The sequence below is a fragment of the Zootoca vivipara genome, chromosome 13 (assembly GCF_965207765.1).
Source record: "Zootoca vivipara chromosome 13, rZooViv2.hap1.1, whole genome shotgun sequence".
NCBI classification, from domain to species: Eukaryota; Metazoa; Chordata; class Lepidosauria; order Squamata; family Lacertidae; genus Zootoca; species Zootoca vivipara.
The window spans coordinates 37,816,966-37,828,608 of record NC_142596.1 but is presented as its reverse complement, the minus strand read 5'-3'; the positions used below and the strand labels follow the sequence as shown (position 1 = coordinate 37,828,608).

The window sequence follows — 11,643 nt, the reverse complement described above, 5'->3', positions numbered from 1 at the left end:
GAAAATTCGCAACCAATGTGGAAAACGCGGAGAACTGAATTTAAGATTGGAAAAATGAGAGAGAAAGTAGGGCACGAAAGGTGGAATTAGTTTATAAGTGGGTGCCCACAAAAGCTCTAAAAGTTTACAGGTAAGCTCCCCACTTCAAAAAGTTTGTGAAGCACAGCTATAGCATATGAACCTGATAATATAAGCTGTTGCATCAATACCACAAGTAACCAGTTGCTCGCTAGGTCGTTATGGCCTTTGCCCCTTTGTCCTAGTGCCAGGATCCAAAGAGATGCACACAAATGGGAACTACACATGCAGAGAGAGTTTCCTTTTCATCAGCTCTCATTGTTGAAAAGACAACCTGCCTGTTAAACTGAATGGTGGCTTGCCTATTTGACAGCAGGCTTTCCAACCTGCTTCTTGCATGTACTCACCTTCTCTTTGAATTCTGGCCCTGCCAAAAACTTTATATTTATACCTATTCGGCTCTGCAACATTTTGAATATAAGGTACAAACAACAGGCTCCATCTTTTTACTATTTCCTTTGGTCTATGACATTGTATGCGGCACATCACAGGAAACATACTTCCTTACAGCAGTGTGGAGCTTGAACGTCATAGGTGATCCCACTACACCCAGAATAGGTTCCATCAGAATTCTCAGCATCTTAAACTGACTTTTTGGGAGAAAATGAAACTTGACATCTCACTGGGAGATACTCAGCACCTCAAAAGATTAGCTTCCATCCAAAGATGGTGAAGCGGAATGGTAAAGTCGAAGATACGTGATCTCTCTCTACACCTTTTCCTATTCTCATTCCTATGCTGGTTGCAGAGGAAGGAGTGCTCTATCCTTTCAGCATAGACCTGCTCATTCACTCGTCAGCATGGAATTCCTTCTTGTATATAGCTTACCACACTAGTGTTGAAATACAAGGCTAGTGCTTCAACTGTATCCAGTTGCTGAATATGACCCTCGAGTAACCTGAGGCAGGCAAAGTGGCATAAGAATATTCTCCCAAACATAGGTCCCAGTTTAATTGTAATTTTGATTTTTTGGTGTGAAGCTACCCTGACATTACTAATATTTTCTATCATGTGAAAGCCCAAGGTAACTCTAAACCACACTGTCTAAATTGGCATCTTCACAGTTGTGGCTTTAAGAGAAAATAAATTGCAAATATGCAATCTCAATGTGAAATTGGCTCAAAATACTGCACATTGAATAAACCAACCTATGCAGGTATGAGTTCACTTGACCGTACTTGTTATCAGTGATCCTTGCATCTGTCAATTCTAAGGGATTCACAAGTTTGTTTGTTTTTTTAACAAAACAAGGTCATAAATGCAGGATCAAATGTTATGGGTAATGAACATTAAAATTCTGATAGTTTTCTAAGGAAGTCTAAGTATTATGCTGTGATTTGTATGAAAAAGTAACCTTGCTCTGAAAAAGGCTACCATACAATAAAGATTATTTTCTCATTTGAGTTTCATTGAAATCCACAACACTTGTAGAATGATTGTAGTTTTTCCAATATTTATTTATGGTTAAAAGAGGACAGAGCTTTCTGAAAGAAGTTTCATTTGAACTGTAACTTTTTTGATGATATATTTTAATATCCAGATAGTTAATTTCTACCAAATGCTGCTGTTCCACTGTTGCCTTAGAAAATGTACTGTGAATACAAGTGGTGCAGCAATAAAACTGCCAGCTGCTTTGCACAGCTAAGCAGGGTCCAGTATGGTTTCAAATTGGATGGGTGACCGCATGTTGCGATTACTTCAGTGCAGTTGGTCTAGATGACCCTTGAGGTATCTTCCAACTATACAGTTTTTTGATTCTAGGGCCTGAATCCAGAGACGTTCAAGAATAGTAGATGGCTAGCTAAACTGTAATATCCCTCATTCTTCCTGCCAAACAAATGATCAGCTGCAAATGAGTGGCAAAGCACATGCTTTGCATGCAGAAGGTCCCAGGTTCAACCCCTGGCATTTCCAGTTAGATGGCTCAGGCAGCAGGGGATGGGTAACTCCTCTGTGTGACTGTCATTCATGCTGTTACGTGTTCCATTAAAATCTTTTAAAAGTGGAAAATTTAGATATTTTAGAAGGAGGCAAACACACACGTTGGTACATTTCACATTCATTGTGTTCTTGTAATTAAAATTTTGGACCTAATATAAAAAAACAATGATAGTTCTGAATTTGGATCTGGAAACATTGATTTTTGTTAATTTTGAATGTGTTAACATTAAGTCAGCATATGGGCTGGATTCAAAGAATTATGAGGGGAAGGGAAACAGCTAGTAAGAGCTCTTCTTATCCAACTTCTTTGGATTTAGTTTCATTTTTCTCTAGAAACATTCTAGAACAAAGAGTAAAATAGCCCCTTTTATAAATGGAAGATGTCTTCTGCATATGCAAGGGCACACTCGGATTCAAATTCAGGCATTTTAATTGCCAAATAGCTTATGAACACCTAACAAATGAAAGAAAATTGATGTGTATCTTAATCTGCCTGTATGATATCCTACATAAAATATGAGAAGTAAAATTGGTTGTATGCCAACATATAGAGGGCAAAACACACACCTCACTGTGTTTTTAATGTACAGCATATGCCTCTGCACTTCCTATATTTCTTCTGGGTGAAAATTAAATAAGGCTCTGGCCAAAGAAATCTTAGCTGATTAATCTTGGATTTTACTTGATTACTTACAACATAGTCCCAACCATGTTTACTCAGATGTAAGTCTCACTGAATTCAGTGGGATATATTCCCCATGAAGTGCAGTTAGGATTACAGCCTTACTTAATTAACCTAATAATTAATCATACATTTGCATATGAGAAAACCAATAGTTGTCAAAGACCAAAGCATATATTTCCTTTGTTTTTAATGATGCACACACATGTTGCAGCAGGCATCATTTTAGAAGAGGCATTTCGTTTGTCACATAATTGGGGAAGGGGAATTCCTAAGATGGTGCTTCCTATGTGCAGAGTTTTTTAATAGAAAAAAAAATTACTTGTTTTGATGCCCAAGTAATCAAAGTCACCATTTCAGTCTAGCCGATTAAAATGACTAAATGTGGTAGCCCTAAAGTATTAGCTCAAGACCTTTTAAACTCATGAGGCAGTCCAAATATAGCCAACTTCAATCCTTTCACCAAATCCCATCAGTTTTCTTTAACTTAGCCAGAGCTTTGACAAGGCAGCTTAAGCTTGGCTCAGGCTGTCTATAGCAACAGTCAGGTGCAGTTTTATTATGACTTATCCCAGCTACATGAATGAAGATCCAATCTCACTCTCCCCCTGCCCCTCCCCTCCCCTTAACTGATTGCCGGGGGGGGGGGAATCATGCTTTTTGTCTGTGGAACATGTTTTTGTTTTTTACACCCTAAAGATAATTTTCAAGATTACCCTGAAAACAAGGAAAGTGAAATAATGGACCTATGCTGTAAATGGATCTTTAAAAACCGTGGTCAAGTAGGCTGTGCCTTTTTAGTTAATCCCAGTGCAACTGTAGATCTTGTGGGTCAAGAAAATCTGTTGAAAACATACTTGGGGCAGTTGAGCTGAGAGGAGTTAATCCTGAAGAAGCATTTGGCATGGTAATGTCTAGCCACTCCATGTTGTCTAAATTTGTGTCCGGAAGATCAAGAGATAAACAGGAATTAGAAGCAGTGAATTGAGAATCTGTTGTTTCCATAGGTGACTGCGAGTGATCTAATATGCCAGAGTGGTTAAGGAGGTCATTTTGAAGGTCCTCAATTAGAGAGAAAGACTCTCTGTCCTCACTACTGCTTGCCAGATGAGGCATTCCATTTCCTGAAGGCAGAGTTCCTTCCAAGAGGGCTTCTAGCTGATTCTCCAGACATACAGAGAAATTGCTTGTTGGTTCTAAGGAGAGAGGAGGGGCCATTTGGACTTGTGGCGGCGGACGAGACACCACTGTGTTCACTGGCATTGTGGTGATATTGGCAGTAACAGGTCTCATTTTGGAAATCAGAGATGGTTCTTCCTTGGTAGGCAGAGAAATCTCTGCATAAAAGGCAATGGGAAATAAAATCAGTAAGATATTTTATTTATTACATATAAGGGGGGGAACCCCTTACTCACTTTGGTGCACCACTGTAGCAATAAATTTATGCTTTTGATACAATTAATTTGAAAGCGGTGAATTATTTATACAATTAAGTCTTGTGAGATAATTAAGTTATCAAGCTAATGTTTGTACAACTATCAACATGATTGAAGACATGTGCTGCAAAGCCCACGTTACCCAAAGGAGTCAAATAGCCACCCCCTTTTTAGAGAGCCTGTTATCTTCTCATTCTTTACCAGACTTTCACAGATTATTCCAATGACTAAAGGGAGAAGATCTCTACTCAACACAGTGGATTCTAAATTGATTAACTGAGCTCATGCTGCAAACCACTGATAGTTAATGAACTGTCAATAACTTTCTGTACTAACTGGTTAAATATTAGGCCACTATCAGCCTGATGTATATAAATGTCAAGTATAATAATAAAGTAAAATAAAATAAAAATAAAAATTTATTATTTATACCCCACCCATCTGGCTGGGTTTCCCCAGCCACTCTGGGCGGCTTCCAACAAAATATTAAAAATACATTACTTTGAGATTACTTTGAGAATGAGCTGCCTTTTATGCTGAATAACAAACATGAAATCCAATAAGAGACACCCTTTTTATGAATGTCACCCTCAAGGATGCTCATAGCAAAATCCCTCTTGAGCAGAGATAAGGATGAAAACATGTTGTTAGACTATGTCTCATCCTGCCTAACCACTGGCCATGCTATCTGGGACAGATGAACATCTGGAGGGCCACAGGGCCACCTTCCCTGCTCTATACTAAACAGCAAGAGCAGCAAATTGGAAGGGAAGCTGCCTCTTGGTACCAGTGTCACTACACTTACTAGGACCATGTAGGAGCAGGCAGGGCATCAGCACAGGTGGAGCCAATCCAGCATTCCCACACCACCCCAAACCACACTGTTGCCCTACCCTACCCTTGTAAGTAGCAGCAAAGCCAGTGCTGGGCCGCCAAACCCACAGTGCTACCCCTTCCTGACAGCTGTTCTTGTTAAACCAAAAAATAGGAATAGGAAGCTCGCTCTACCATTTGATCCATTTCAATCTGACTCACCTCCGCTTTTAATGAGAATATCAAAGAGGTCATCCATTTGCTGGCTGTGAACACTGGAAATCTGTAACACAGAGAGTTCTTTATTGTTTGTGTCACACACCTTTCCCTAAAATATATGCATGCTCTGCACCATGTGGGGATCACCATGCGGATTGTGTGCTGGTTTTGATGCCATACACCCTATGTATCTACCTAAATAAGGATGCTTTTGTGATCCCATTTGCTCTTTTTAAAATGTATTTTATTAATTATTCAACCAAGTTGCAGTGTAGGGAAAAGAAAAGAAAAATCAATAAAGTAGAATTCAACAAATACAGATCTCATATCATTTTTGATCCCAAAGAAGGAACAGGCTTATGCATATTTAAGTTAACACAATTTTACTAGCTAAAGAACAACATTTTGCAGATCTGTGACACTTTTCTAAAGGACTGATCCAACTAAGGTTGCAGTGCTACACACTTACCTGGGAATAAACACTGCTGAATTTAGTTGGGAGGATGCATATATAAGAATGTGCTGTAGGATCATTAGCAGCTATTCTGCTAAGAATTAATATAATCACTGTTTCCGGAGAATGGTGTACTACACAACTGCAGGTATGGGAAGAATGCTCTAATAGGCATAAAGCAACACACAGGGTACAAAATGCAGAGAAAGCCTTCTTCACTCATTACAGCTACCATGGTGCAGAAGAGCATGATAGTTGTCCCCTTACTTAGATATTATTCAGTCCTAGGTACATCTTATAATGAGATCTTGGCTGGATTAGGCTGCTAGCAGACGGCCAATGAAGAATGATAATCAGAGAATATGAGGGCTTCGAAACTTTCAGCCTACTAAAGAGGGGAAGAAAGCCAAAAGGAAGGCAAAACTTTGATAGTGACAGAGTTTTAAAAGGGGGGGGGGGAGAGAACGTGTCTCCCTTAGTCTCCCCATGGCTGCTCATTATGGAAAGATGTGAAGAAAGTTGAATGTGATTATTCTGTGTAGAACAGGGAAACATGTCAAGTTGTTGCATTCCTGCATACATCTTACCTCTCGTTGAGAAGCCTGCAAGCTGCGAGTCTGTTTGATGGCTTCTTCATAGCGTGGAGGGTCTTTTGCCTTGGTTACTGAATTGCTGAACAGAGATTGCTGCAAAATGTACTGTTGGGGTTGAGACTGGGAGGCCAGCTGTGTGAAACAATGGCAAACAGTTCGCAAATAATTGTGGCAGCAGAAGGTTCTCAAACAGCGTCTCTACAGAAATCTACATGACTTTCCTTTAAAAACAATAATGTGCTAATTTAGCACCTTGTATGTCATCTCCATTAATCTACTGGAAATGAAAAGTGCACATAAAGAACAACTTCCCTTTATATGGCTGCGCAGTAAGCGTAGCCTATGGCATTTAGGGTTGACTCTGACTAAGACTCATATAGAGTACACCTGCTGAAATGAATGCACCAGCATTAGTCGTGCTCACTTGTTTCTGAGTAGGATTAACTTTGGAGACAACCCTATCATTTAAATGTGGCCCCATCTTGTTTGGAAGTTGTCTTGAGATTTAAAAGTTCTCAAGTCAAAAAGAGAGGGTGCCTCCTTGTTTTTATGCCATGGTCAGAGTGCCTCAAATACGTTACTCTAGCAACCTCCTAGAGGGTATATAGAGGGTATATATTCTAGGGTATGGGAACAAAGTATAAGTGGTCAAAGGCAGCTGCTATATCGAGAGACCAGAAACCACCTCCTGTCCTTGAACTTTTTTCATTCAAACTGGTTGTCTTACGGCCTTTGTAACTAAGAAGCAGTGTCTGAGTTTGCTTCCCCGCTAATCTCTCCTGATCTCTTTTCCTTTTGTTTTGCATTTTTTAGATTGTAAACCTAAAGGCAGGGACTGATTGATTCCTGATCTTTGTAAGCTGTTTCAGGAACTTCTTTTTGGCTTAATGGCAAGATAATAAATGCTTTAAATAAGTTAGTAACTGAATAAATAAAATGAATATACCTTCTGAGGAGCACTGGGTCCATTTTGCACCAAGGGCACCTGGTTCCCTGAGTGAACAGTGGTATTTGCTGTCTGATTAAACAAAGGTTGCTGTAGAGCTGTCACAGACTGATTCTGATAGGAAAATACTGTATTTGGTGAGGTAGGAGGAAATATCTGTAAAAACAAAATGTATGCATTTAAAACTCATGCATGCCATTTTTCTTCAAGCAAAAGGAGCATGGTGTACTGTACAACAACAATCAAGCAGCTCCTAGTGTGGCCAACAATAATATTAAAACTTAAGTTGAATAAAATGCTCTAGTGTGCAATATCACTGAAGTGGAGAAAGTACAAAGGCCTTCCTTAACAAGGCAGTTGTAGCCAACCTTTGGTGATGCCTGCCAGATGTTCCTGGTCTACAACTCCCATCAGCCCCAGTCAGCAAGACAAATTGCAAGGAAAGATGGGAGCTGTAGTTCAACAACTTCTGAAGGGCCCCGTGTTGGCTTGTCCTGTCATGGACGGATGGTCCTGTGGAGATATAAGTTCAGCAGGGTAGTGGAACACCAAGCAAGGAGTACATTTCACACCCTGCTCTATTTGTGTTGGATGTAAGATTGCAGCCGTAGGCTTTTTTTGTAGTAGCAATGTCCTAGTAGTTTCTCCTGCATACACTTTAGTAAAATGAAGGAGGTGTGGTATTGCACATTTCCTATTAAACAGAAGAAACCTAATGAAGTGCTACCATTTCTCTCTAATGAACCACAAATGCACACCAACTGGGACAGAAATGTATGTATGCCTTATGTATGAAAATGCTATGGCAGTTTAGAGAATTATTCATTGCTGTGTGATTTAATTCAGTATAGCAGTTTTCAGAAGACACAATAACAGGTTGTAGTACATTTCACAACTGATTTAAAAAAAAACAACAACCCTGAAATCATTAAGTATTGCTGAGGATACACCACATTCACCAGTGCAAAATGACTTCCATTCAAGCATTTTGGGGATGACTATACTGTTCTAATATTTTTATATGAGGAAAAATTCTAACCTAAGAATCAGAGAAATGTAATAACAATTTATGAATCCTATTCAATGCTATTCAATGCTATATCCTACTTTAAAGAATATCACATACTTTTAGTTAGGAAGCAGAAAAGTAAATAGTTCCACTGACAGTATGCAGTCTATCTATATTCATAATTCACCAACCTGTCTGTTTTGTGGGGTGTGACCAAGCAGATGCTGTGGGGAAGCATTTTCTTTGGATGCTGAAGAGTGCATCTGTGGTACTTTCTGGGACAAAGCAGAAGTAGATACTTGTGCCATGGCTGGAATGCCAGACTGTGGCTGGGCCTACAGGAGAAAGAGTATGGCTTGATTTCACAACACAGGACACAGCTGGACTATTTGCATAAATAAAGAAACCCAGGGATGTTATAATGAATCTTTAAATGTTTGACATCAAGTCCTCCTGAAGTATCTAAACACAGTGCTAAGGAAGATGGTGGGTTCGCATGTTCACAGCCCATGAGCAGCAAATGCTGCTTTATGGACAGACAGGTGTTATGACCACTGTGGCTTCAATTGGCTTGGCTTCTGTGATGTCACAGTGGGCCTTGAGAGCTGCGGAAAAGAAAGCTGAAGGGGAAATTAAGAGCTGCATGGTAAATGCAACAACCACAACAACTCTTGTTAAGTTAAACCTCACTGTCCTGTTCTGCAAGAGAAAGAGTCATGGTCAGTGTGGCTATGTAAAGCAGTTTTGCAGCTTTTAGAGTGAAGAAGCAAATGATGCTTGCTGCTTGTATATGTGGTAGTGTGTGTGTGTCTCTGTGTGTGTGTGATGCAATTATCTATTTCAGTTGCATCCCTCCATCTTCACCTGAAACAAGAGACGTATAAATATACCTAAAACTGAGCCAAACCACCGGCCCATCTGGCCCAGTACTGTCTGTGCTGACAAGTAGCAGCTCTCCAAGGTCTTCTACAAATGCATCTCTCATTCCACTTACTGGAGATCCTTTTAGATTACTTGAAAGGCGCACATCAAACTGGGCATGTGCTCTACCACTGAGCTATGCCTTCTTCCTTAAGATGAATAGAGGCATCTTTTAGAGATAAGGGAAACAACGAGTGAAGCCAAAATTATGCATTTTTATTACACACTCACTTGAGAGGAGCATTCCAAGGTGTGCATGTGATCATTAACCCTGCTCTAGAAAAAATATGGCAGGAGAGTGAGTTGGTCAATCCAAGTCTCTTTGAAATGAATTTTCTGACTGACATCACTGCCTGTTCTAGCGCCAGTCCACCAGGCACTTCTTGAGAAATCCCAAAAAGGTGTGCTGGTGCCACTTCCAGTTATACACGTTGCAAGAAAGTGTTTGTTTGTTTGTTTGTTTGTTTCTTGAAAATCCCTGAATTTGTATATGTGGCACATTTTATGTCTTGCATTCATCTAGGCACATGAGAATTTCTCTTATTATGTTTTATGGCAAGCTGTTCACAAGAACAACTATTCTTATGGTAATAACAGAACGGATTAATAATCAAATTCTGTCAGCCACTGTGTTGAAGCAGCAACTCACAGTAAATCCCCCTTGCACTGGTACCAGAGGCCTAATCCAGAGCCCTAATCTAACAACTGGTATGACTTTTTAATCCATTTACATTAGATCCTATGGCCAGTGCAGGATCCACCTGCAATATGCATCTAAAGCACTATCATACAACTTTAAAAAGTCATGACTTCCTCCAAAGAATCTTGGGAACTGTAGTTTAAGGGGTCTGAGAGTAGTCAGGAGATCCCTATTCCCTTCAGAGAGGTACATTTCCCAGAGTTCCCTGGTGAAAGGAACTGGTTGTTAAACCAATCTGGGAATTGTAGCTCTGTGAGGTGAACAGGGTTGCACCGATGACCCTCAACATCCATAACAAATCACAATAGATAAAGTAGTCACTGAAGTCACATGAAGAAAATTCCCCATGACTATCAGATTGTAAGTGACAATGACAAATAACTCAAAATGGAGGAACCTTTCGTACCTGTACCTGGATACTGCCCACAGGTAGTTGCATTGAAGTGGCAGAATTTGGACCCTGGAGAGAGAGTGGCAGTAGCAGCTGTGCTGTTCCTTGTGCAGTAAGTAGAGCTTGAGGCTGGGCAACAACAGCAGTTTGTGGCTGTCTCTGCGAACTTACATAAAACTGAGATATGACATTATGTGGTTCAGCTTTGGCCAAAGGTACCTCCTGCTTGATAACAATAGCCTTTTTGGCAACTAGGTTCTGGACATCCACTGATGCTGGCTGTCCTAAAGAATGGTTGGCTTCAGATACAGGTTGTTTTGCATCAGAGCAATCTGCTAAAGTGCCTTCCTCTTTGACATCATGACCGACATGCTTCTGATTCAAAGTCAGTGTAATATTAGCTGAGGCTTGGGGTTGCTGCTGCTGAACCCGCTTTTCAACTTCAAGTTGCATTTTCAGCACTTCCACGAGTTTCTGCTCTTGCTCCAGTTTTCTTTTGAGCTCTTCAATCTGCTTCTCTTTTTCTTGAAGCTTACGGTCCTTTTCTGCTGCATCAAGCTCCATGCTGAACATGCTTCCACTGCCTTGACTGTCCTCATTTGTGGTAGCTCGAAGAGGAGGTGATGCATTTGGGAACTGTGATGGAGACATCACGGTCATGATTTCCGTCAAAGTATCTGCCATGTTAGTGTCATCCGTGCTGAGACTGGACGGCTCTGAAGGTGACGGGGAAATGGGCAACGGGGAGTTGATGCATTCCATAGGTGTTGATTTGCTGCCAGTTCCACCAGATGTTGTTTCTGAAGAAAAGCTGGAAACTGAGCTAGCTATTGGCTTGTTTAATGTAGCAACAGGGAATACGGCAGTTATTTCTCCAGGCTGGCTGGTACAATTAGTGGAAGGAGTAACTGCCGCTGTATGACTAGCATTGATAGAATTATTGTTAAGATCCTGATAGGGTTTCAAACGCTCAATAAGATCCATTTTAGTCCCAGACACTGGCAATCCTCTTATCTTGAGTTCCATTTTCAGTTCAGCTACCTGAGGTTTTTTTTTTAAGGAAAAAAGAAGCATTTGTGAAAAAGAAGCCAACTAGTATCAGGATAACTCTGACACATTGCTTTTTTCTGCACACAGGAAATACTATGACTTATAGGGTGCCTAAAATTACTAAAGACAAGATAAATTAGAGAAGAAAGAAAAGTAAAAGGGGGAAAGGGTGAGTTGGGAAAAGCCAAAGTAAACACATGTGTCTTAATAGGTGCTTGAATGAAAAAACAAAGGAAGAAGAACATAGGAAGCTGCTTTATAAGGAATGAGGCCATTTGTACATCTATCTCAGTATCGCCTACACTGACTGGCAGCACTTCTACAGGGTTTCAGGCAAGGAGTCTCTCCCAGCCTTACCTGGAGATGCCATAGACTGTGCCTAGGGCCTCTTGAATACAAAGCTACATCCC

The 11,643-nt window shown here is 40.4% G+C and overlaps 1 protein-coding gene across 7 annotated transcripts in view; it reads right to left on the bottom strand.

Moving 5' to 3' along the window:
• Positions 1-1,514: 1,514 nt before the first annotated feature.
• MRTFB (myocardin related transcription factor B) overlaps positions 1,515-11,643 on the bottom strand; it is a 94,418-nt gene continuing 84,289 nt past the window's right edge. For all 7 annotated transcript variants that reach the window (XM_060282878.2, XM_060282875.2, XM_060282877.2 and 4 more), the window contains 6 exons: positions 10,199-11,224; positions 8,363-8,506; positions 7,163-7,318; positions 6,211-6,348; positions 5,173-5,233; positions 1,515-4,038 (listed from right to left, as the gene is read on the bottom strand). In XM_060282878.2, coding sequence (XP_060138861.2) covers positions 3,503-4,038; positions 5,173-5,233; positions 6,211-6,348; positions 7,163-7,318; positions 8,363-8,506; positions 10,199-11,224 — 2,061 coding nt within the window. In that variant the 3' untranslated portion in view covers positions 1,515-3,502. The remainder of the gene's footprint in view (positions 4,039-5,172; positions 5,234-6,210; positions 6,349-7,162; positions 7,319-8,362; positions 8,507-10,198; positions 11,225-11,643) is intronic.